The following is a 26,112-nucleotide window of genomic DNA, read 5'->3' on the forward strand; positions in this document are numbered from 1 at the left end:
TGCGTTCACATATAATTGCGAATTTTTTATCCTGGATATTTTGACACATAGCTATTTATGGAAAGACAACATTTTAAAATAACCCTAGGTTTTTTTCAAGCAGAAATCAATAGGAGATTTACAATAACTTGGCGATTATAACTACCCGGGATCTGAAAATGACTGAAATGTCAAAAATGAATATCAGTCATAATTTTGGGGGTTTTCACGTCCTCTGGAAAAATATAGTTCTCGTAGGACTCCTATCCCCACTGCTTCTCTATAGGTGAGCTTGTGATTGCAGGCAAGCAGATTAAGAAATGTTGTAAAATCCCGGTTTTCACTTTTTCCATGAATTTCATAAATTGTACTCAGGCTATTAAAGGTTAGCACTAACACTCGCGAATTATTAAAAAGAATATTCTATAATCAAATATTATCTTGCTAGATGTGATGTTTCTATTGCGAAAATTAATTCACTTATTAAAGATACATAAATTATCTTGCAAAAACTATTTCTGTTTTAATGTGATGTTTTCAGGACTAATCAATTAGCTCTGAAATCCTCCCCCCCCCCCTCCAGATGTTGCAGTACATATTAGTCAATAAAAACACACAACTTTTTTGCAATGCAAAAAATCTAAGTATAGCAAATTATTGATTTAATTGCCTTTCATGCAACGCCCCACGGACTTGGATCCTGAGTTGCAGTCCCCCCTCTGTCATTTGGAATTATCACATGTTTGCTTCCATCAAATTAGAAAAAAGAAGAGATCTCCAAATTAGCCATAAATACTGTCAGGCGATATTATATATACCCCTTACCCAATACACACCCTTTTATTGTTTTGGACAGAGTAAATGGTACATTCAGCTACCGTAGGTCCATATTCAATCAAATAAAACGTCACAATAAGAAACGCTGAATAATATTCATAACAAATAACAGGTGGTTGAAACCAGTGTTTTATAAAATTACAGCATTCTAGGGATCCAAAATTTGAAAAAAAGGGAAAGTTTTGAAATCGATTAGAAATTACGAACAAATTATATGCAATTGGAATTCTGAGAGGCCTCAGACCCTGAAGTCACACTCCTGTGCGTTCAGGGGAGGGATTAGGGGGATTGACCTCCCCCCTGAAATATTTTTCGACTCGTAAAAAGGTAATAAAAAAGTGTAAAAACACATTTTTGAAGCGTTTTTTGAAGTTTTATTTCCCCCCCCCCCCTCCCAAAATAAAAATCCTGGATACGGCCTCGATCAGATCTTTATTTGTTTATACACGACTATGACACAAACGCCAAATAGATAAGTAAGAATCATGGAAAAATGAATTTAAAATTAACGTGATGAAAGTCCTCTACAGAGCATCTCAGAAAACAAATTAATAATTACAGGCTTTAATATTAGGTTCAAACCTGCTATCTCCCCAGGAACGGAATGGCTGGTTTTTGTTAAAAGAACAAAATTAAAAATTGTTAGGGTTTAATTTGAATGCTCAGTCCTTAATTAATTAAAACTTGACTTCTTTACGAATACTATCGGAACATTGTGCTCTAAGCAAAATCTAACTGAATCAAGTTAAAAAAAATTCTAATTTTTAATTTATTGTGGCTTGGAAAAAAAATATTTCTGATTTTGGAATGCGGAAAGCCTTTCAATTAGGAAAAGCGTCTATTCCATGCAAGCGCATATATCTGACAATTAAGTAACAGATTCTACTACCATATTCAGAAAGTAATGCAGAGGTTTATTCCTAGATTAAAATCCAGAATTGTATTTGCAGTACCAAATTTGAGGGAGAATTTCTATTCTGAATATTCTCAATAATGAAAGAACAACGATAGGACACCTCCTACCAGGGGAAGTTTACAAGGACTCTGGGTTGCACGCGAGGCAAGGGAGGTGCTGGACTCCACGGGAGGGGGGGGGGGGGGGCGAATTCCAAGAGGGGTGGTTCCGGGTTTGAAATAAATGAAATTTCAGACCATGAAAAGATGTCACTCTTCTAGGGTTCAGAACATAATTCAATAAAACGGGGTGGAGGTTACCTCCATCCCCTATTTTATGTGCACAAGAATTACTTTAGGGTGAAATCAAATCGGTATCAAGAGAGCCCTAGCTAACTTGTGAAAATCTTAACAGGTTATGTGAGCTAGTAGGATAACTGGGGACAAAACTATACTTTCTTTACCCTCCCCTACATTTAATGTACCCGAAAAGACAATTATGCAGCAGCTGAGGATCAAATAAAGCCACCAAACACTAGATAGAATTGATAATAAAAAAAAAAAAAATCTGCCGAAACGCTAGTTTCCATTCTTTACTTATATTAGTTGCAGTGTACTAAACACTCATAAGGCCCTTGGCCTCCAACGGTGCAACATATTTATTTACTTAGTTCTAAGCTATATGTTTTGGTCCTATTCTGGTTTGAACAATCATTTTCAGAAATGATAAAAAGTGCATATAAGGACCTTTAATTATGTTACATTCAATAAAATTTTATTAAATTTCTACCTGACCATAAGAATAACATATCATCGTTCAACAGGGACAAGGGACCCGTTCTTCCAAAAAAAAAGAAATGGTACCGTTCTTTTCAAGCCCGTAGACCCTAACTTTGAATCCCCATAGATGGCTTACGAGAAACAAATAAATGAAAATACAACAGAAAACTCGCTTTTTTGGTAATTTTAATAGTTTATATTTATGTTTGGCCAGAAAAAAAAACCTTTACAACTTCCAAATCCTTATTAGAAATTACCCAGAGGTAATAGAAATTAGCCCGAATTTGAAAAAAATGCCCTCCCTCTTCGAAAATCTCGGAAGAGGAAAAACTCTCGATTATACAACTTGCATAATTACAGTTACGTCTTTTGCATTAAGAGTTGAGTTGCTGGGGTTCCCGAATTTTTCAACACGTATATCGTTGTGTAACTTTCCATTTAACTGATTTTAAAAATCAGATTTAATTTTTGCTATCCTTGGTAATTTGAGGCTAATTTTATTTTACAGAATTGGCAACAATTAGAAAAATGAAAAGCGAAAGAAGGAAAGATGACGTTAATTTATATGAAAATAAAAGAAGGAAAGATGGTGCTAATTTTCATGAAACCAAAAGAGGGAAAGATGGTGTTAATTTATATGAAAATAAAAGAAGGAAAGATGGTGTTAATTTTTATGAAAATAAAAGAAGGAAATATAGTGTTAATTTTTATGAAAATAAAAGAAGGAAAGATGGTGTTAATTTTTATGAAAATAAAAGAAGGAAAAATAGTGTTAAGATGTTGTTAATTCTTATGAAACTAAAAGAGGGAAAGATATTGTTAATTTTTACGAAAATAAAAGAAGGAAAGATGGTGTTAATTTCTGCTAGATGGGAGTTTTAATAAAATTAAATTTGCTAGAAAATCAGACGGATCCCTGATCAGCAAGGAAAGGCATTATCTATGACAATTTGAAGAGACATGATCATAAACAACTTAGGTCTTCCTAAAACATTGAAATGGACAATTTTTTTCTTTTTTTGCCATTTTTGAAACTTGAAATTATTGATCACGATTTCCGAGAAATTGTGAAAATTATTGTACTACTTAGGTATTAATTCCCACTTTTATTAGTCTGAATTTGGAATGAATTGGATTTGAAATCCATCAATTTAGAGTTTATCTTTAATACAGTTCACAATCTGAACTTCCCATCAACAAATATCTACAAATGGCGATTATCTCGTCTATATTCAACTGGCTTTCCTATATTTCACTACATCCATGGCTCTAGCAAGAATGTAATCTTAGCTATTATTGTTTTACTAGCTTATTTTGAAGACTTGATATTTGTTCAGTCGTAGTTTTCATTACCCTTACACCTGACCATAACAGAACCTGGGTCTATAAAGGCAAGGGCTTAAAGCCACAGCTTTCTTCCCTGACTGACAATCATCCTTCTTTTACTATGCTTTTAGTCACCCTTCTTCTGAGATAATAAAACCGCAGAGAAGTAATTCTAACTTCACGTATAGGTTAATTTCATTGTTTCTATTTTTACATCTGGTCCTAGGGATAAATTCAAACTCGAATAAATTCGAAAACTGGAATTAGATTAGTTCCAATAGGTATGTAGAGTGTACTTTTAAGTCGTCGTTGTTATTACGGGTTCTATCAAGGGGCTTAAAGCTAAAATGTGTTTTAGAAATAGAAAAATTTCTTCGAAGTGTGGTTTGGTGGAGGCCAAAATTGGCACTCCTCCCCCCCCCCCTTGCGTATGTCTCTGCTCTATGTTTTTTAACTTTTTTTTTGTTTACTTTTCTACTTTTAATATTTACTTTTACTATTGAAAAGATCTAAAAATCAATTGCACTGTGTATAACTAAAGAAAGATATAAAAAATTTCTGTTTATAACAGACATAAAAGGGGGGAAGAAACAAATTCTAAGTATCGAAGAAGAAAAAGAAGATAAAATCGATAAGAAGAGAATATCACTACCTATCAACACACAACTAGCCGACAAATATAGAAATTAATGATCATAGATCTAACAATAATGGTAAAGCAAATCCCAATAGAACGTGAAATAATTGAAAATAAATGTCAATTCACTTCGGGAATAAAAAGAACAGCCTATGGAAAAGGAACAAGAATGGATCTTGATATAGAAAATCTAAATAATTAACTAAATTATGACTTAAAAAACAAATAAATTAGAATAGAATCAAAATCAATTGATAATTAGGTGATTAATTCATTCTTATTAATAAAAAAAACGAATAGTATTAACTAGAAACTACTAAAGTAGGCACTTGCAAACATTAGAAAAAAGTAAGAATTAAAACAAAGAAAGAATGAAAATGAGGACACAGAGCAAAATGTTTAGGAACTTGCTAAATGCAAGTTAGGGCATGTTGCTAAAAGCAACAAGAGCCTAAATGAATGTCAGAGGTTGCCTATTCCAAGTCATTTGGAAATGAAACACTGTTTTCGCAAAAACTAATTATAATATTGATACGATTTTTTTCACCTATAACAAGGGTAAGAAATATGTCGCCCTTGCACTTGCACCAACGAAAGATCCCTTTTAGGTAGATGGAGTCTGATCAAATAGATTTTTCCTTTTTTAAACAGATTCCGCTTATTCAAGATGTTGTTTCAATTCCGGAAGAATATTACAAGCTAGTGATATCTCTATGGTTTTAAAGGGTCAAGGAATCCCTGACCAGAAGTAAGTTCATATCAGTAACAGAATGTATTGTTATATTCTTAACAAATGTTTAAAACTGTTTAAACAAATGAAACAAATTTAAAACAAATGTAAAAAATTGTAACAAATGTTTACAAAATGTAGAAGAATAATGTCAATGATACCTTGCGATGACGTAATGGAAGAAGCTGCACCTTCTGACCGAAGTTTGGCAGGTTCAGGTTCAATTGTAATATGAATAATGAAACAATTGACCATTGCCTATTTGAATGTAATATGCTGACGTCTGCACAACATACCTTGCTTTGTAAACTGTTAAAATGCTTCAAACACCACAAAATCTCACTATCAGCCAAGAGCCTAGCCAACTATACCTGCACACAGAGCACAGAAATAGATATCTATCATCTTATATTTGAACTCCTTGAGTCAAAAGATCTACTGAAAGATATCTGAGAATATCTAATAAATAATAGACAACCAAGACAGTAGCTCTGTAGCCCACAGAGTGAAGCAAAAAGAAGAGGGCTAAATAGTACCAACTGAATAGCCCGTCTGCTGTGAATTAGAAGAAGAAGGTTCAACCCCACGTGTCGCAAGGAAATGCCGGATCAATGTCGTCTCATATAATTTTTTTTTTTACATGCTTCACATTCATATGGTTTTTTCATCATTGTAGGTTCTCTAATGGCAAATTGAACCAAACTTTCGAGAGAATCTCTTTTCACATGCTTCATATTCATATGTTTTTTCACCATTATGACTCCTCTTATGCCGAATCAAACTGGTCTTATATAAAAATTTCTTTTCCCACGCTTCACATTCAAATGGTTTTTTCATCATTGTGGGTTCTCTTTTGGCAAATTAAACTAAACTTTCGAGAGAATTTCTTTTCACAAGCTTCATATTCATATGTTTTTTCACCATTATGACTCCTCTTATGCCGAATCAAACTGGTCTTATATAAAAATTTCTTTTCCCACGCTTCACATTCAAATGGTTTTTTTATCATTGTGGGTTCTCTTATGGCAAATAAGGTTATAGAAAACCATATAGAAACGTGGCACATTTTTAGAGGTTTTGTTTTTAACCAAAGCATTTCTCTTTGTTAGAAGAAAATACTTTAGTAAGAAATTTTGAAACCAAATCTGAATGAATCATAGAGTCAGCGCCAAGAAAATCTTACTCTTTCCTTCAAAAATCTCGCAATGAACAATTTCTCTACGCTATACTCCTTAACAAGTATTGTGGTTGGCTAAAGATGGTATGATTTAACAATTTGTCTTTGTTCCCAACAAGTTAACAATTTAAAAAAATCAATTCTGAACTATACCACAACTTGCACAAGGCCTTATCATTACCATAAGCTAAAGAATTATATGGAAGACAAGTGTAATAAAAATATTAAACCCTCAAAATGAAGAGAAATGGTAAGAAAAGGTATGTACAAAATTACCAACTCAAAAAATAAACCCAACGAATTTTCGTCTGAACGCAGTAATCAAATATTATAACCATCTGACACTGATCTGAGTGTCTGGGTAATAAAAATGTCTTTTTTTTAAGTGGCAATTCTTGGGGTGGTTCTCAATCTGAATAAAGAGTTGTTTTTTTTATAATGGTTATATCTTGGTTCTGCTCATTTAATCCCTTTACCAAAGAGTGTGGGTAACTTTTAAGAGTGGGAACTGACGCTAATGTGCTACACAAAGAACTATCAATGCCGTCTAGCGTTTTGCCGCACTTAGGCATTTTTCCAATGTACCAAGAATAATTAATTTGATTAGTGTTTGGTAAAATCAGGGTAGTAATAAGTGTCTGACCTCAGTTCCGAACAAAAAAAAATGATTTCAGAGCTTCAAAAAAAGCCAAGTGTCTCCAAACACTAGACAGCGTTGATATTTTTGCGCCGGTACTAGCACCCGTTCCCACTCTTAGAATATACCCATACTCTTTGCCCTTTCCTAAATAACCCAATCATGGAATAAAATAGAAACTCAAATGGCAGTATGAACACTAGGAAAGTATAGAGTTGTCACTACCTAAATAAAAGCGTGCACAATAAATTGAAATTATAAATATTAACGGGATATCATAATTATAATTGCGAAATTATATTTATATGAAATTATAATTATATTATGAAATTATAATTATAATTATTATACTTATATTTCTAAAAATAAGCAAACTAGTAAACTAATCTAAACGGAAACAGTTATAAGATAACTTGTCATATCTAACAATACACATAAAAGATTCTCCTTGCGAAGAGGGGAACGTCTATTGAGGATAACCTCGAGTAATTATTCATTAATTACTTATTTTATATACCAGTTATATTAGCATAAATAGCACCAAAGTCACTGGCATTGTTCTTGCCACACACATATTTGCCATTCATCTCAACTATTCGTTGTCACGTAGAAACTCGGGTTCTTCCTCCAATTCATGTTGAAGTCGAAGTTCAAGTTCTCTCATCCCAGAGGCAATGCCACGATCTTCGTCGTCCTTTTAAATAGAATTACATAGAATTATCAAATTTTACAATTAATTACAATTAATTACCATTAATTACCTATTTTTAAATTTTCCTCGGAAGACTTTTAATTTTTTCAAACTCAACTCCTTAATTACAATACACTGCACAAAATCTTGGAAGACAGAGCTTTTTAGCCAAAAATACTTATATTTTTTGTCCTTTCTTCATATGGAATTGTATACTCTCACCCGAAAATCTAACCCATCCCATCTATTACGTAATTGGAAATTATTACTTCTCCTGCGCCTTTATTTAATTATGTGAGTGAGAGGGGTCCATTACAACATTGTATTTATCTAATCACAAAATTACAGATGCTAAAAAATAACTTAACAGATAAAATGACTCTTAATACCCCTATTTCCATCATAATATTTAGATGACAATCGCAAACAATAATTAAACAAAATTGTAAATCAATTTTAATTATTGTTATGGGGTCACTCGCCAAAACATTAGAAGGCGTTGAACTTTTTTTCTTCATTAAATTCAATTTGAAGTCAAACTGTGAGTTTTCTCATCCCAGAAGCATTGCTAAAAGGTATTTATCATTCTTTTACATGAAATTATACAGAATAAATAAATTGAAGAATTAATTGGTTAATTCTGTTAATAAGATATCCAAATTAAATTAGTTTTATTTGTTTGAATGAGGATCCATATTATGCCAAATCGTATAACCCACAGAATTCTAAAGACAAACAAAATATAAGGAAAGGCTGGCAATTGCACGGGTGTCAATCCAAAGAAATTTGGGCAATCATTTCTTTTTCATTTTTCCAATGAAAATGCCCCTAAAATAATATTTGTCTAAATATTAGGTACGTGTTGATCCACTGAAAACGCACTTGCCAATTGTCAGTGCCGAGCACGTGTCCAGTATATCATTTCGGGGGGGGGGGGGGGGCAAAGCGTTTAATTAAGATTAGCCTAAAATCAATGGCATTTCCCGTTAAAAAAAAAATCATAATTATCAATAATTTATCCCTTGCTTTATAGTCACAATATTTAATAACAAGCTAAGGTCCATCAAATAAAAATTTGGAGATAATGTCTGCAGAACATAGTAAAAACGTTACATGATTAGTGGTGGGAACACATTGAATTATCATTAATAGTAACAAATAAACATTACAGACAAGACAATAAAACAATCTGTCTAAAAAAAACAGAAAATCAACAGAATAAATCTAAAAGAATTTGTAAGAAAATACACTATTTAACCAGAGACTTAATAATTAATCACAGTCAATCATTAATATTGAAAAAATAACTATCCTTTACCTGGATAAAAAGTGTATGATAATGAACATAGATACAAATGAAATAGAAGAAATACATGAATTTGAAGTTATGCATTGTAAACACTAATAGAATTATTGTAATTAAGAGAAACGCCGTAACCTTGGAAAAGCAGTCTTCTTTTATACTTGATTTGGTAATAGGATTGGTAGGCTAGATAAAAAACACCTAAAAAACCAAATCATTTTTTCTCTATTGTATGAAACCCACAGAAAACAATATATCAATAAAGAAAACAATATAGGTGATCAATATATATTTTTTTAATCTAGGGAGGGGGGCTGTAAACTTGAAACGAGTATGATGTAACACAAATCAAAGGAATAATCATGTTCATGACATCTAGACACAAAAAATTACACAAACCCACAATTGAAGCAATTTTTTATGTACAGCCTAAAGCTATAAATGGGACAATTAAGGCTGATGAGACGTTACATTGATAATGATTGTTACATGTGAAATGAGCATGAAATAGGCAATCAAGTGGAATAATTCTTGTTTTTTATTATTTTCTTTTTATTTGATTTCTGCCGTATAAGCAATTCAACCCCGGCATGCTATTTAAAATATACCCTACTAGGCCTATACAATTACCTGCAATTTTTTTGCAGCCAATCTGCAAACTTTTAAGACTATCTGCAAAAGTTTTACAGATAGTTTAGGGATACATTTGGCTCATTAGGACAAAAGAGAGTAGGCTAGTGACCAAAATATGGTTCTAGACTATCTGCAAAAGTTTATCTTTGTAAATTAATTTTATTTGGCATTAAGAACCAAATAATAAAGAGATATCAGCTGAAAAATAATAAATCCATAAAATTGGCAAACGTGTTTATTATAGTCTAGAGCCGAAAAGGTCCAAAAACTTTTAGAATGTCTGCTTTTAAGCCAAGACTTAAAAAAAGACAAATGGCTAAACCTTTAGTCAACGTTAGTGCATCTATGAATCTGAAAAATACAAAGGAATTGAAAACAGAATTAAACAAAGGTCGATTATTTACCAGAAAAAAAAATTATGCAATTGTTGGTTCAAATTCAAGACATCAAAGTTGGTTCGTTTTTAAAATAATTTTGATACTTATGGACCACTTTCGCCACCCTGCTAATGGTAGGATTTGCCAAACACCTTAACGCAGGACTGTGTAATTCAATACACCCACATAGGTTTAGGCCCTGATAGGTTATACTATAGACTGTAATAGGCTAAAGCCAAGGGATTGCTAATTTTGAGACGCCCTTTTATTTCTGTTACGAGGAGCGAGTACAACTTAAACATTTTTGGTATACTCGAAACTTCAATAAAAAAAGGAGAAAATATTTCACAAGAAAAACCCTCACAATAGGTGCAAGCAATTTCCAACTGTAATCCTATCTAAGGCGCCCCGAAAATGTCATTAACTTAGTGCTCTTATAAGATCTTAATCCGAGTAAATATCACAGAGCTTAGGATATATTTCCATCGGTTAATCTGTCAATAGAAATGTATTAATTATTTAATTTATAAGTTTAGAATGGACCAACGAATAATACATGTTTTGTGGATCAAATTTACAGCTGAATTCGCAGAATCTATTTTGCATTAAAATCTCGATTTATTTGTTGATTTACAAGAAGACTTGTGAAATGATATTGTTCAACCTGCTTTGATTAAGCTAAAGCTAACCATGTTGACATAATTAATTCTACAAACATTGAATCAGGGGCGGATCCAGGATTTGTCTTCGGGGGGGAGCGCAAAATAGGTTGATCCGATAAAAAAAATTCGGGGGAGGGGGCACAAAATAGGTTGATCCGATAAACTTGCCTTAAGAGCAAGTTCAATTAACGCAAACCTGGGTTAATTAAGTAAATTACACTACTTTAGACTACGCTAGGGGGGAGGGGGTGCGCTCCCTGGATCTGCCACTGCATTGAATTATTCACATTGCTGTCTTTTTACGATCTGGTATAATTTTATTGAGGGACGCAAGTGGGGAGGGGGGCAAACACTCCCTTAGATTATTTTACAGCTATCACTAGATTTTGGAAGAAAAAAAAATCGAAATTACGCATGGCCAACAAGTCAATAAGACATCCCTACGAATTTATTGAGTAGTCATTAAACTGCATAATTCATAGTTGACAAACCAACATTAAGGTTCCAGAGGTCAATTATCCTTAATGATTATCAGTTATTTTCATCCTGAGATGGAAGACAATAGCTTATCTCAGTCGCTTATACACATAATTAGAAAGAGGCTAATAGCCTGCTGTAGCCTCTTCTTGCGCTTACGCGTTATGATAATAAGATAAGTCAATTTTTTTTGCTATCTTATGTTTCGTAAGAGAAACAATAACATAAAATAAATTATCTTTACTTTGCCTATGAAAATAAAAATTGACAATACACGGACAGGAGGAACTGATCGTTCAAGATAGGATTTGACTTGAGATTCAAGTCAGGGTGGTTTTTTTTGGGGGGGGGGGGGGGGCAGAGGAGGCACTTGTCCCGGGCACCGAGACTTTAGGGGGTGTGAAATTTCAAATAAATAATCTAACGAGTTATATTCATTTTGTAGTTTTTGAAGTTTTATTTTTATTAATATAGTAGAGAAAATCTTTGGAAGACATGGGGGGGGGGGGGGGGGCTAATCAAGACTTTGCCTAGGGCACAAGAGAGACCAAAACCACCACTGATTCAAATTGGGCTTTTGACTACAGCAAGGATAATTTTTTGAAATTACAGAAGAATGAAAGTGTAGATCGTGACATGGGTTTCAAAGAAGAAGTAGAATAGCTGTTTTTACAGTTTCTAAACAAACAAAATACAATGAAAAATAACCAACTCAAACTCAAAACGAGCAGAAACTACCTGTATTATTTTTAGATAAAATAACACAGGTAACCTTACAAAGTTTACACTTTCCCTACATGCAGGCATTATGTGTTTAAGGTTAGGCTGCAAAACAATAGAAACGGTTCGTACCCAAATGTCTGCTTTTGGTCCATCATATTCTTTCCCTTCAAATAACTCAGGAATACAACTGACGTCCTTTGTGCCTTTTAAAGTCCAGAATATAATTCGTACTTTAATGAAAACAATTTTTATTTTGAGCCAGGTTCTTTTTTCTCATAAAACACACGCACATACACACAAAAAAAAAAAACGTTCAAAATGCGTTTCGTTTTTTATGTGTGTTCTTTTAATAAACCATTGCTTCATTTCATTTCATTTTGTATTATTTCATGTGCGTCACTTGTTTTTCTTCAATTATACACACTAGTGGATCGATGGGGGAGGGGGTTGCCGTAGACAAACAGTTCCATCATTGGGTTTCTGTGACTTGATTGCGAGATCAACGCTTTGATCAACTCATGTTTGAAAAGGATTTGACGACACTCTATGTGCCTGCCTTAAGTCTTTTGGGAATTCTCTAGAGTGTTTGATGTTGTCCGAGCTTACCAAAGCATTTTATAGCCGGTCATCTCGTAAATCGTTGAAGCTTCAAAAAGTGTGCGCGTCAAAACCTGCTTCTTTTTCACTAACAAAGCAAACCTTGAGATGACTGCAATAACAGACACGTCTTAGGCTTAACAGCTATTCAAGAAGGGTATGACAGTATAAGATTTTTGGATCATATTAACCACTTATGATGTCGAAGGGAAGACAGCAGTGAAGGGGAGACTAGGCGAGTAGAAGATCTACGTCTAACTGAAGATAGAAATAATGATAATTTCAATGTTGATAGTGACTCCTCTGACGGATGGTGAAAATGTGGATAATTCGTCAACATCAATTGAAGTTTGTAGCATCAAGTCTAACACAAACATCAAAAATCTAAGTACTTTCGGTGAAAATGATATAGGAAGCTTTATCGATAGAACTGAGAAACTTGATGATAGTGCACGATATCAATTACTTCAGAACCCTTGGATTCCACCATCTAACTACAGCTTCCCCTATTCAGGTCACGGGAAGCAGGGTGGGGACAAAAGATATTTTTCCATCGTACTCCCTTGGAAGAAATCCATTGACTAGTACCCTCAAATAGGATGAGGGATTTATTTTGTAAATATTGTGTTCTTTTAAAATCATAGGGGTTGGAGGCTCCAATAAATGGAAAAGCTAACTGTAAAAGACGGCGACTTGATGTCTCATGAAAATGACCCGTACCATCGCGATTCAGGTGACGTAGGCATATTTTCTTCGAAAATATATAACCAGCTTCATTTTAAGTGTTGTAAACGAAAAATACAGCCAACAAGTGTAGGAAAACAGAGCAAGATTAAAGCCAATCGTTGGAAAATTGAAGCAAGACTTGGAAAATTGTGATTTTTGAATTACAATCGATTTGCCATCAAGCCATGGCTAATTGGAGATAAGGCCAAGACAGATAGTCGGAGTGAGAGGTAAAGCTGGCATAAGCCATGTCTACAGTTTCAGAATATTATGGTGCTGTAAAAGAAGTTCAAAATGTAGCAAAGAATACCCAAAGTTGTCCATGTTTCAATCATGCTCCAAATCTTTCTCTGTCAAAAACTTCTTCTGCCCGAGTGTTAGAAACCCCATCGGAGTAATAAAGAAAATATTGCTCTTTTTGGTGCTTCTGCAAAGCGCATTTCTGTTTTAACCAGAGTCATGAAAGCACAGTTGTATGTGCTTTCATGTCGATCCAGCGTGTGAAACGCGCAGGATCGACAGACATGAAGAGGGGTAGCAATTCCCCCCCCCCCCCCCCATTCCATAATGGGAGGGGTGCTGTTTCCATTATCCTCCCTTCTTTGCAATACTTCTGATTTCTTCTCTACAGACTTTTTGGTGTCTGTTCTAGAGCATAACAAACTATCCGAAATAATCAGATGATTTAATTCCAAAACACCAAAACAACTTTAAGAAATCAATAAAAACTAGAAACATCGAAAGGAATCCAATTTGGCACACATTTTCCTCTTTCGGATCTTAATTTTTCTCTAAAACGGTCTAAAAACGAACTAAGTGATTATAGAATACCCCCCAAAAATACCAGAATATTGTTTATCTTAAATTCCATATTTCTTAAAATCTGTTATGGCAGCAAAATAGGAGCATTAAAATCACTTACATCGTCCGAGCTAGTAAGATTTCTCATTTCAAAATCGGTCATTGTACCAAATGACCAGCTCCTTGCGATACTGGTACGGCTAGCTGCAGAATCCTCCGTCCGGCGTTTTCTTAGAGATGTCGCAGAATTAAGCCACGTCTCCAATTGAATTAAATCTTGATTCAACTGTTCTCTTTCTACGTTAACTGTAGGATCTTGTATGCCTTGACCAGTGGCAGCAACCGCTTTTAAATCGTCTAGCTGCCGCTTAATATTATCCAATTTTTGCCTTACTTGTACAGGTTCAAAATAACTGCAAGCGAAATAAAGGTTAGACAGGTGACGAATAAATCAGCATTTCCAGTACTCTAAGGACTTTTAGTATTTCATATTTATTTATTGAACATTATATGTTTATTCAAAGTTCAAATGCCAAAAAAAACACGAAATTTCGAACAATCACCAGATAAAAAGGTTTTGTCTCACTTATAAATTACGGATGATGCATAGAGTAACAGGAGATGGGAGGGGAAGGGTGAGGAAGATCTTTTGTTTTTAGGATTTTTTTTTCTTTAGATTTTTTTTTTCGACTGTCTGACAGGTTAGTTTTTCGCAGTAAGGTTTTTGTACAGTAATAATACCAACTAAGACCACAAGCAAGCACTTAGAAGATGCCCTTCGAGCCCATATGTTTTGAAACATCCAGAAATCTCTTACCTTTTGCTTTATCATGTAAAAATTTACTTCAATGTTTTTTCAATTTCAATTTTTCAATTTTTGCACCCCTTAAAATATGTTCTTGTTTTTGTGTCATAGTCTGTCATTTAAAAGATAATGGAACATAGAGAATCGAAACGATAAAATGTAAAACCTACAAAAGAAAAACAAAAAGTATAACGTGGTTACATTTTACTTAGGACAAATACAAATTATCTTTGCCAGAGGTAAACCATTTTGGGTTGGAGTACCGAATTTGACCGTTCTTCCCCAAGATTAAGTCAGTTAGACATAATTTACTAACTTACTTAAATTAGCCCCCTAAAAATGATTAGGAAAATGAAGGGGAGGGTAGTAACCTTTTTTCACCCTAAAATTAGAAGATGTGACTGTCCGGTAAAACCTTAAACATTAAGCCTTCAAAGTTACGTTCTTGCTTTTGCAGACAATCCTATGCCTCAAACACTCTGATTACGTTCCACAAAAAAGTATACACAAAACGAACAAAAGTGTGTCTATAAAAATATTAGAGCTCAGTGTTTTTGTTTAAAGATTCAAAATTTAGAAATTACTTCTACTATAGACACAAAACACCCCTGCCTCATAGCGGTGCCCGAATGGACCTATCATGAGCTAGCCTAACCCGAAACGTGACCATAAATGGTACTGGAGGGTGACCTCGAAGAACTTGTAGCCTAGTAAAGGACTCGGCATAGGCAGGATCTAATATGATGCTTTTATTAGAGGATTTTAATGCCTAGGTTGGTGGATATACGCATAGATGTATCCTAGCCTAGGTGAATGTAAGGGAGTTTGTTGGTGATAGGAGGTTCTGAGGGGAGGTCCTTCCTCCCCTGTACAAATATGATTATGGGTGCAATTATATAACAATAAGGAAAATAAAATGAAAGTGTAAACACACACAGATCAGAAGACAGGCGACGCAATGGGACTGGTTTGTAATAAGGAGGATTTCAGGGGTGGACTATCCCTTCTTTTCTTTTTCCTACGCGCAAACTTGATTATAAGTACAGATGTGAACAATGAGAAAGATACGTAAAATAACACGGAATATGTAAGGATAAGATGAAATGTGATATATAGTACCTTGTTACTGATAGGAAAATAAGTACCCCTTCCATCTATCTCCCTTGTGTGCAAATGGTACTATGCATATACAAATAAACAATAAGAAACAACGAAGGAATAAACAAATAACCCGATGGAAGGAAGACAGTGATGCTATGTCATGATATGCACATATTTACTAACTCTATACCCAGGTAATACCCAATGGTAGTACCCGACGGAAGGAAGACATGATATGCCCATATTTACCAACTCTACACCCGGGTAATGCCCAATGGTAGTACCCGACGGAAGGAAGACATCTGATGCTATGACATGATATGGACATATTTAACAACACTATACCCGGGTAATACCCACTGGTAGTACCCGACGTAAGGAAGACATGTGATGCTATGACATGATAGACACATATTTATCAAATCTAAAAACCCCAGTAAGTCATGATATACACAAACAACAAAAGTATAAACAACAAAATGCACCCTAATTTTAAAACCAAAAAAAAAGAAAAAAAAATTAAAGCAGATGTCCTCAGCGTTTCTGTTTTTACCGAAAGATTTACATTTTTATATTATTGTCATCAGATCTTCCATTAAAATGGGGTCATCAGATCTCAATTCGATGCAAGAAGTAAAAATAGGGTCTCATTTTAGGCCTTTTAGGTGTCAAGTCCCCTAATTTTACAGTAAATCCTTTTTTTCTTTTTTCCTAATTTGAATTAAATAGTTTTTTCTACATTTGTACTAGTTTTATTTCAAAATCAGAAATATGAGAAAAAAAAAAAAAAAAAAGAACAAAAATCAAAGCCCTTTTTTATTGCTTGTGTTGAAATCCACTCTCACTTTATAATAAAAAAAGAAAGGAAAAACGGAAATAATTGTTCTTAATGGGTCATGACCACATCAACCGATTTATCTAAATTTGCTATCCTCATAAATGTTTACCCCTTTGTATATTTCGAACCCATTATTTCGTTTCAATCCAACCTCTAAAACCTGAAGAATTCTAATATCATCCTTTTCTCCTATAAATCTCAGCAAACCATTATTTTCTCCCACATTAAATTGGTAAAACAAAGTAATTTTAATCAATTTCAATACGGATCATTATACCATAGCCCCCCCCCCCCCTCTCCCTACATCTTTAATCTTATTATACAGCGCATCAGCTTATTACGGTTCTTTTTATGTCTTTTTATGATGATTCCAAATATATGAAACGCATTAAGTTTAATATTACTCATCAAAAGCTACGAGCTTGAGAAAATTTAACTAAATTTTGAAATAGGGGGAAATCCTCCTAAAAGAGTTAAGTGATCGTAATGAGAATCAGCTTCAGCTTGATAAGCTTAATTAAAACTTCAGCTTCTGAATATCATAGAGCCCTAAAGAGATTTATCGAGTTTTCGATTAATTTTCGGTATCGAGTTTCGAGTTTTATCCACTAAAATGTGGAATTTTGTATTCTTGCCAGAAGACGGATGCGTATTAATGGGGTGGGGTATTTTCCACGGGGAGGATATTTCAAGAGGGGAAGGGGGAAATTCTCTGGGAAGAATTTTCCAAGGAAGATTTTACACGGAGGGGGGGGGGGTGGACTCCTAGCATGATTTAAAAATAATCATAAATAAAAAAAAATAAGTTTTTTCAACTGAAAGTAGGGAGCACCATTACAACTTAAAACGAACAGAAATTATTCCATATATGACGGGGGCTGCCCCTTTGTGATCCCTCGCTCTTTACGCTGAAGTATGACTTATTGTCCCTAGTTCTGTTAGACGACTCTTGAATACTAGGGCCGTTGAATTTAAGCGAGAAGTATTTTTAAAGATCTTTAAAACTTTAGCATAAAGAGCGAGTGCAAAGAGCGAGGAGGGGGCTACCCCCCTCATACAGGAAGTAATTTATGCTAGTTTTAAGTTATAATGGTGCAACTTAAAGCAGTTGAAAAAAAACTTCTTTTTTAAATTTAATAAGAAAGAAAGAATAAAGGTCAGGTGAAACATGGCGCAATGGGGCATTTTACTATTCAAAGAATTCCGGAAGAGTAAGTTAAAAATATTGCCACTGATATGAAAATAAATGGAAGTACGTTGATGACCGATGACCCAATCTCAGTCACCCACGTGCCTGTAGGTCCTTTGGACATGGTTGGTCATAAGTCTTTGAATCATTTTTAGGTCTCCAATTGCCTTCAAACGGCTAAGAGAACTGATAAACTATCTGAATAACCATTACTGTATGACTATCTGCCTTAGTTCTGCCCTAGGATGATAGACTATCATCAAGAAGTAAAAATAATTATTTTTATACAATCCTAAAAAAGTTATACCAGCTTTGCCTCTCAAAGATACTATCTGTTTTGCCTTTACTCTAATTTAGCTCTCAAGCCTGTCATCACTTTGACCAGGTTGACTAAGAGAGCTTCTTTGTGCCTCAAGCTCCGCTTCTTCTTCCAAACATAGATTTAGGTATGCATCATTAGTAAATAACGCACAATAATTTTAGCCGTCGCCTACTCCATCCTGACTACCTGTCGTCGCCCCGTAACTACATTCCAATAATAAGAATGATCGTAACCCCTCCTGACTGCTCCTGTACAATGGTCGTCACTCTGTACGTTCTCTCTTTGAAGGAGGTCGTCATCCCGTTAGGGTGCTCTGTTTCGCATTTACTCTAATTTGGCTCTCAAGTCTTTTATTACTTTGACCCAGGGCATTTGAGGCAATTGGTGACCCAGAAGAGCTGCGGCAATCATTAAAAGAGTGAGAAAGGAGTCAAATGAATGTGAATTAAAAAAGAATAACATTTTCCCGTTTTTTTTTAAGAACATAAACCCTACTTACTATCAACAACTAAGTGTAAATAAAAATAAACTATTAGAAATGAAAATCGCTTCTGATTTAAAGTGGGAAGCACTCGCCCCATATTTGGTGAAGAGAGGCAACGCTAGCTTAACATTTTTAGGTTAAGGTCAAATTTTCGTATTCCATCGTCCTATCTTTAAGCAATAACTTTACCTTTATTAAATCGCTTGTAAAATATGCTGACCTGGCATGGCATTTCAGTTGAACTTTGGAAAAATATAACCCTACTGAAAAAAAAGCAATCAGAAACGTCCTGTTGTGATTACTTCCCCTGACCTGGAAAGTCCTTATTCAGAATTATTAGTTAGAGTCAATTTAAAATCATTGGAGCAAAGAAGGCTGAGCATATATTTGGAAATAAATGGCTAGATTCCCATAAACACAAAATATTCTTCCTTGAGTTTTTATCCCTAAAAGACCTCCAAGGGTTGTCGTGGGCTAGGCCCCAAAATGAAAGAAATAAACAAGAAACATACGCGGTATTAAGGAACATTTGTCCCAGTTTTATCCAAAAGTAAAATGTTACCCATTAATAAATGGCTTATTCTGTTAACCTATTTCTTATATTGACTGATAATATGTATTTTAACGCAAACTGTAATTTGGCAATGGCCATGAAGTAGTTTTCTAGGATAAAACGGATTGATTTGAAGTGCCCTTGAGTTTTCTAACCGCCCTACGGGAAACATACTCAAGAGCTTACGAACCCGAAATCAGAAAGAAAGAAGAAAGAAATGAATAAAGGAGAAGACAAATACATACGGATCAGAAGACACGTGATGTAATGGTGTTTGTTGTTGATGAGGTCTAACAAATACCGACGGTTCCGGCCGGCAAAAGTATCCAGGAATTGGGGGATATTCTAAAAAAGAAGAGTATTCATTAGGAATAACAAAAACAGTCCTTCCAGGTACAAATCCAAAAATGCACAAAATGAATGACTCTTATACAATTAAATCTTTAAGATTTAAGTCTTAGAAATATCTGCCGAGTATTTCTCTGCCGATAAGAAACGGCCCAGAAGCGACAATTTATTTATTCCCCCAATTGCATAAAAGGGATTTGCATAATAAAGTTTATTTGATTTCATAAGAACATTATATTAGTATAAGAACATTAAGGTGATGAACACACTTAGCCTCAGTATTATACAATCACAAACAGTCAAAGTTGCAACAAGTAATCACAGTAACAGTCGGAACTAATTTCAGTCACAAGCGCAAATAGTCTCACAAAAAGTCTCAATTAGTTGAAGGCGTGTTAACAAGTTGACATTCTTGCAATTGTAGGAGTATGGCCTCCAACAGGCTGCATGGCTTCGGCATTGAATTTGCCTAGCTTGGGGAAGTTTTTTGGCCAATCTGGGTAAGGGAGAGGACTTCCTTTCACTATATGCAGGTATGATTCACTGTTAAAGGTGCAGCAAATTGACTTGCTATTATTTTCTTTTTCTCAATTGGGGAGAACTGAGGACCTTAATAAACTTGAGTATAAATCCCATGATCAAGGTCAATTTTAAATACGCCCTAAAAAGCTGCAAAATTTGAACGACCAAAAAAAGGTTTTGAAACTGCAGGCCCCAGGTTCTGATAGTGTGCTAAATGAGTTTATTAACTATGGTGGCTATGAGGTTAGATATAAGTTACTGAAGATTATGAATCAGATTTTTTTAAAAGGGAAATCTATCGATTCGATTTATCTATCTATCGATTTAGGAAAACCCTAATTATGCCCATGTATAAGAAATGTGATGAGAGTGAGTGTGGTAATTACAGAGGCATTAGCCAGGTTTTCGTACGTAGCAAATTACTACACACGCTCATCCTCCGTCCCAAACTATTCAAAGCCTCCCTCTTTGCACCTCCCCCCCCATGAATCTCCGATTTACCTTAAAACAATTTTTTACGTCCTCCCACCCCAACCTCAGACGACCGACTTTTCATTTAGCCCTGGACGGTTGGCCGAAAAGGACAATCTTTGGCAATCTATCATCCTTCATTGCACAACGTGCCATAGCCATCTCAACCTTTTTCTTATTATAGCCCTAGAAAGCAGGACTGAATCGCACTTTTTGAGTTTTATATTCAAATTGCATAATAAAGTTAGCCAGTCAAAAAAGGGATTCCGTTCAACTTTGATTTCCCAACATCTACTCATAGTACAAGAAACCAATAAATTATCGCTTACCTTATTTTGAAAACACCTTTTTCAGAGAGGTAAAAATAGAAATAGAATATTTTCTATATTTATTCAATAACTAATTATTACACTATTAATATATTAAGGTTTTCACATAGCATTGTAATAGAATAAGAATCGTAATATAGTTACAATTAAAAAGCAATAACATGACTTCTAAAATGACACTGACAGAATAGTCATAATTTTAATGGAAGAGATGCAATTCACAAATTGACACCAAATTACCAATATTTACCAATTACCAATATTTGGCTTCAGCTTTTTTAGGAATAACCACAAATCTCAACGTTTTGTTATGTTCAATCTGCTTTTTTTGTTAAAAGGTTTCTAATGAAACTAATTTTTTTTTTTTTTTGACAAGATATGAAGAGGGAAACAGTACAAAGCTTTATCGCAGTTCAGGATATTTTTGAGACATTTCTGTTTGCAACCAAGACATTTGATACCCTTTTTTAAATTTAACCTTTTTTTTAAAATCCTCTTGTAGTATCGCAACCTCCACTTCCATTTCATCAAATAGATGAACGATCCACTCTGGCGTTTCCATTGTCAAATTTGATTCTGAAGTGACAAATTTGAAAACCGGTAAAATTCATATTGACTAATATTTTACATCATAAATTTCAATTTTTCACGAAAAACTAAAATTGCACTTTTTTTTCTTCCTTTCTTTTTTATTATTGAGACTGACCCCTAGTAAATGTAAGTTTATGACACTATATTTTTTGAACAAATCTATTTAATCTATTTTTAAATCTAGATCTTTACTTTCCAGAGACTCTAGAACTGATTCAAAAATTTAGAAAAATCTTTTTAAACATGCACTTTTCGACAACCAGCGTACTTCACTATGTAAGGTCGATCGTTGAGTCTTCATCATTTTCATCGCACAAATGTGTAAATAGATACGTATTAAATGGATTGCTCTTTATTTTGTTGGCAATTTGACATTTGTTGACAAGTTGACATTAATCCCAATTTAAGACGACTGGTGCAATCTATCACTAAAATTTTTAACTACTGCGTGTTTTCGGTGGATGGCGGTTTCGGTGGTGCCAACCCTTTGAGATAAATTGTGCTGGTTTTGCGACCAAACTTGTAGTAGAAAAGATTCTATGCGGTACAGTTATTTCTTTATATTTTTGGACCTTTCTTTGGTGTGTTCCATTTTTTTCAACAAAAATTTCTTTTATTTTATTTATATCCCTAAGAGGTAACTGCAGGAATTCTGAAAGCCTTCGAAAAGAAAACCTCGTTCAGGAAAATACAACAGAACAGCACCAGAAACTTTGGATTGTGCCACAAAATTTCCAAATGTACAGTATTGGACTCCCGTTTACAAATTGTGAACCCTCAATTGGTTGTCAGGGCAACATAGACCCTTATCGAGCCTCCCGTGTATCCCTTTGAGAATCACTGATTTAGAAATAATATTTATTAGAAACATGCTACATTTCCAACTTTACTAAGAGATTTGTAACTAAGAATAAAGTCTCATGGAATCATCCTACACACTGAATCAGTATTTAGTGTTGTTTTTAGAAGTCTCTGCCTCCACCCTTCCCTTCTGGGCGACTGACTTTCTAAAATATCCATAGCTTTTCAATATGGATCTATAAGTCATGATCAAGGAGAGTTTTCAATTCCATAGACCTAGTGAAATTAAGAGACAAAAAAAAAAACAAAAAAAAAACATGAGAACAAAATGCACAGCGGAAAAAATTAAATGTTAATACTCAGACTCTCTTATTTTTTTTTCCTCTGATTTTTAATTTTTATTTTCCTTTTTGTTGATACCAGTAAATAAATTATAATTTAATAAATTAGAGTTTGCTGACTCATAGAGGATAAGTCAGTAAAAATCAATTCCCTCCACGGAAAGTTACTCACTCGTGTTATCCACACCGTGCCACGTCATCAGCTGAGACATGCTTCTTGAAGAGGTCATTGGTGTCTGAGGTATTCGTGAAATCGGCCCGTATCGACTAATTAAAGGCTCTCCAAACGGCACAACTGTATCATCCTCAGCTTTCCGCCTCGGCGATAGCCCATTCACTTTACCTGTGCTAGCCCATTTCACAAACAAATCCCTTGGGTAAGCTTCTATGTTCGGGACAGTTGGCTAAAATGAAAAAGGAATATTAACGACCATACTGACTGAACAAAAGACAACACTGACCAAGAGTGATTATTACAGGGCGCAGAGGCCATCCGTTATTTCAAAAAGGATTAAGTATATTAGAGGACGGGGTTCAGCAGCTATGGAAAGGGCCATTTTCCAGCTATCATACGGGAAGACCAAAAAGTAAATACTTTCACCCATTTTCCCACTTTGATAGAGGTATAAGGCCGTATCTAGGGGGAGGGGGTAGGAATTTGAATCCCCATCCCCCGAAAATTTTATCTGTCTCGAAAAAACATTATAAAAATGCATACAGACCACGTTTTGATGCGTTTTTAATGTTTTTTTTTGTAGCCCCAGCCTCCTGAACAAAAATCCTGGATACGTTATTGCAGCGGACCCAAACCTATTCCAACTACAACAAAAATTCGTTTGTGCAGTTTAAACGAAGTAGATGAAAAACGAGTGATTTAACCCCCCCCTTCCTACCCTCTTTCGCCTTGCCAGATAGATTATTAAACTTAATATCAGCAGATACAAATACCTGTTAAAATATAAACTACAAACGAACAGAAATTAAATAAACAATCATAGCAAAAAAAAAACATACCAACAACTACTAATATAAATGAATAAATTACAAGAAATTACTACTAAAGAATGAAAGGAACCCAAAACGAACGGAAATTACTACAAACAAGAGTTTGGGTTTTGCGTCCTTCACTCACTGTGAAGTCTAAAACCTACTGCGTCATTGGCACTTTACTGAAAACGAATTATGTTACAAATATTTTCTTTTATGCTTATTACAACATTGAAAATAAACATAAAAATAGAGTAGAATTAAATTTTTGAAGTGGTGAGCTTTCAGTAATGAATATTATTATATATCAAACACGGTATTCAGTTAAATTTCATTAGTTCTTTCCGAGACTTCGAGACAAATATAGTTTCACTACAAACAAGAGTTTGGATACTGCCTTCTTCTTTAACTGAAAAAGTCTAAATCCTACTGCGTCATTAGCACTTCACTGAAAACGAATTATATTACAAATATTTTCTTTTCTAGTTATTAGAGCATTGAAAATGAAAATAAAAATTATAGCGAAATAAAATCTTCAACTGAATATCTTTCAACAATTGATATTATTATATATCAAATATTCAGTTTGACTCAGTTTTATTTGTACTTTCCAAAACTGTTCAAGACACATATAGTTTTCAGTAAAGCGCCAATGACGCAGTAGGTTTTAGACTTTTAGACTTTTACAAAGTTTTTTTCAACTGAAAGTAAGGATCAACATTAAAACTTAAAACGAACAGAAACTATTACTTATATAAAGGGGGTTGCCCCCCTTACCTCACCTCGCTTATTGGTCTAATTAAACGGCCCTTATGTTTCAGGAGTCATTATTAAATTATTGGGACAAAATTCAAACTTTAGCGTAAAGAGCGAGGTGTTGAGGAGGGGGCAAACCCCTTTATAACTTCCTTCACAGTTTATACGACCACACCTTCCACAGAAGCTTTATATGTTAATGGTATGCTGCTATATAACGCACAGCCCTTTCCCCCTGGGCTGGGGGGGGGGGGGTCAAACCTGGAACTATAGCTATTTGACATTTGGACGATTTTGAACAAAATAGCTAACTCGAAATTTTGATCGAAAGCATTTAAAAAAAAGGCACGAGGGGGGGGGGTTGCCTACCGTCTGATTACTCTTGACTTTTTAAAATGGAGCTAGAACTTTCAATTTAAATCGAATGAGGCTTTTCCGAAGTCTATGCGATTACCCCTTCGATAAAAACATTATATATGAACAATGGACAGCTAGCATAACTTATAGCCCGTGCACTAGGGGCAGTGTGAGGTCTTGTCACCCCCGAGGAACAATTATCTTAATTACTTCATCTCTTGACTATTTCGGACATAATGGTCATCTCAAAATTTTTATTGGATGCCTTTGGGGAAAAGAGGGCATGGAGGGGGGGGGGGCTTGATGCCCTCTAATCACGTTGACTCTGAAAAAGGGAACTAGAAATGCTTATTTCTAATTGAATGAGCCCTCTCCGAACTTTATAACACCACCTCTTGCATATGAAGTACCTCTGGAGAACAAAAATAGAGCCTTATGGCCTTGGGGTTGGTGGGGGAGGCTAGCTTCCATCGGATCACTTTTAACTCTTAAATAGGGAACTAGAGCTTACAATTTCTAATCGTTTGAGTCCCTTCCGAAAATTATACGACCACCTTTTCCGTAAAAACCTTATATGCCCCCGGGGCATAAGTTACAACCCTTCTCCCGGGTTTCGGGGTTATGTGGATCCTGAAGTTTGTCGTCTGATGGTTGGAATATGTCAAACAAAATGACTATCTCAAGATTTTGATGGAATACATTTGGGAAATAGAGGGTGGGGTGGGGGTATATGTACACCAATCACTTTTGATTACTCTTCATTTCAATTTCCAATCAAATGAGCCACCTATGATGCTTATAAAACCACCCCTTACAAAAAACCTTATCTGCCCCAGGGGCACAACTTATAACACTTCCCCCGGGCTCTTTGGGGCTAAGTTAACCCCTGAGTGTTTGTTATTTGATCTGTAAACTATTTTGAACAAAATGGCTATCTCAAAATTTTGATTAGTTGCATTTGGGGAAAAAGGGGCCTTGGGGGAGGGGCTAGTTGCCCTGCGATCACTTTTGACTCTTAAAAAGGGCACTAGAAATTTCAATCTACAATCGAATGAGCCCCCCCCCCAAAGTTTATACTACCATCCCTTACATAAAAAACATATATGCCCCCGGGCTATAATTTACAACACTTGCCCACAGGTTTTGGTGGGCGGTGTTATCCCTGTAGTCTTTGTTATATGATCTTTGGTCGATTTCGAAAACAAAACGGTTATATAAATTCCATCAGACGCATTTAGGTAAAGTAGCGTTGGGGGGGGGGGCTAGTTGCAATCGGATGACTTTTTACTCTTAAAAATAGAATTAGAACTTTCAATTTCTAATCATTTGA

The 26,112-nt window shown here is 34.8% G+C and overlaps 1 protein-coding gene across 3 annotated transcripts in view; it reads right to left on the reverse strand.

The window, feature by feature from the left end:
* Window positions 1–1,199: 1,199 nt before the first annotated feature.
* The window catches only part of roq (RING finger and CCCH-type zinc finger domain-containing protein roquin), a 75,373-nt gene continuing 50,460 nt past the window's right edge, over window positions 1,200–26,112 (reverse strand). For all 3 annotated transcript variants that reach the window (XM_089088039.1, XM_089088026.1, XM_089088032.1), the window contains exons 9-12: window positions 22,855–23,086; window positions 19,525–19,624; window positions 14,109–14,400; window positions 1,200–7,691 (exon numbers count right to left, since the gene is read on the reverse strand). In XM_089088039.1, coding sequence (XP_088944165.1) covers window positions 7,590–7,691; window positions 14,109–14,400; window positions 19,525–19,624; window positions 22,855–23,086 — 726 coding nt within the window. In that variant the 3' untranslated portion in view covers window positions 1,200–7,589. The remainder of the gene's footprint in view (window positions 7,692–14,108; window positions 14,401–19,524; window positions 19,625–22,854; window positions 23,087–26,112) is intronic.

The sequence above is a fragment of the Artemia sp. Qi Xiang Cuo genome, chromosome 1 (assembly GCF_049724085.1).
Source record: "Artemia sp. Qi Xiang Cuo chromosome 1, ASM4972408v1, whole genome shotgun sequence".
Taxonomy (NCBI): Eukaryota; Metazoa; Arthropoda; class Branchiopoda; order Anostraca; family Artemiidae; genus Artemia; species Artemia sp. Qi Xiang Cuo.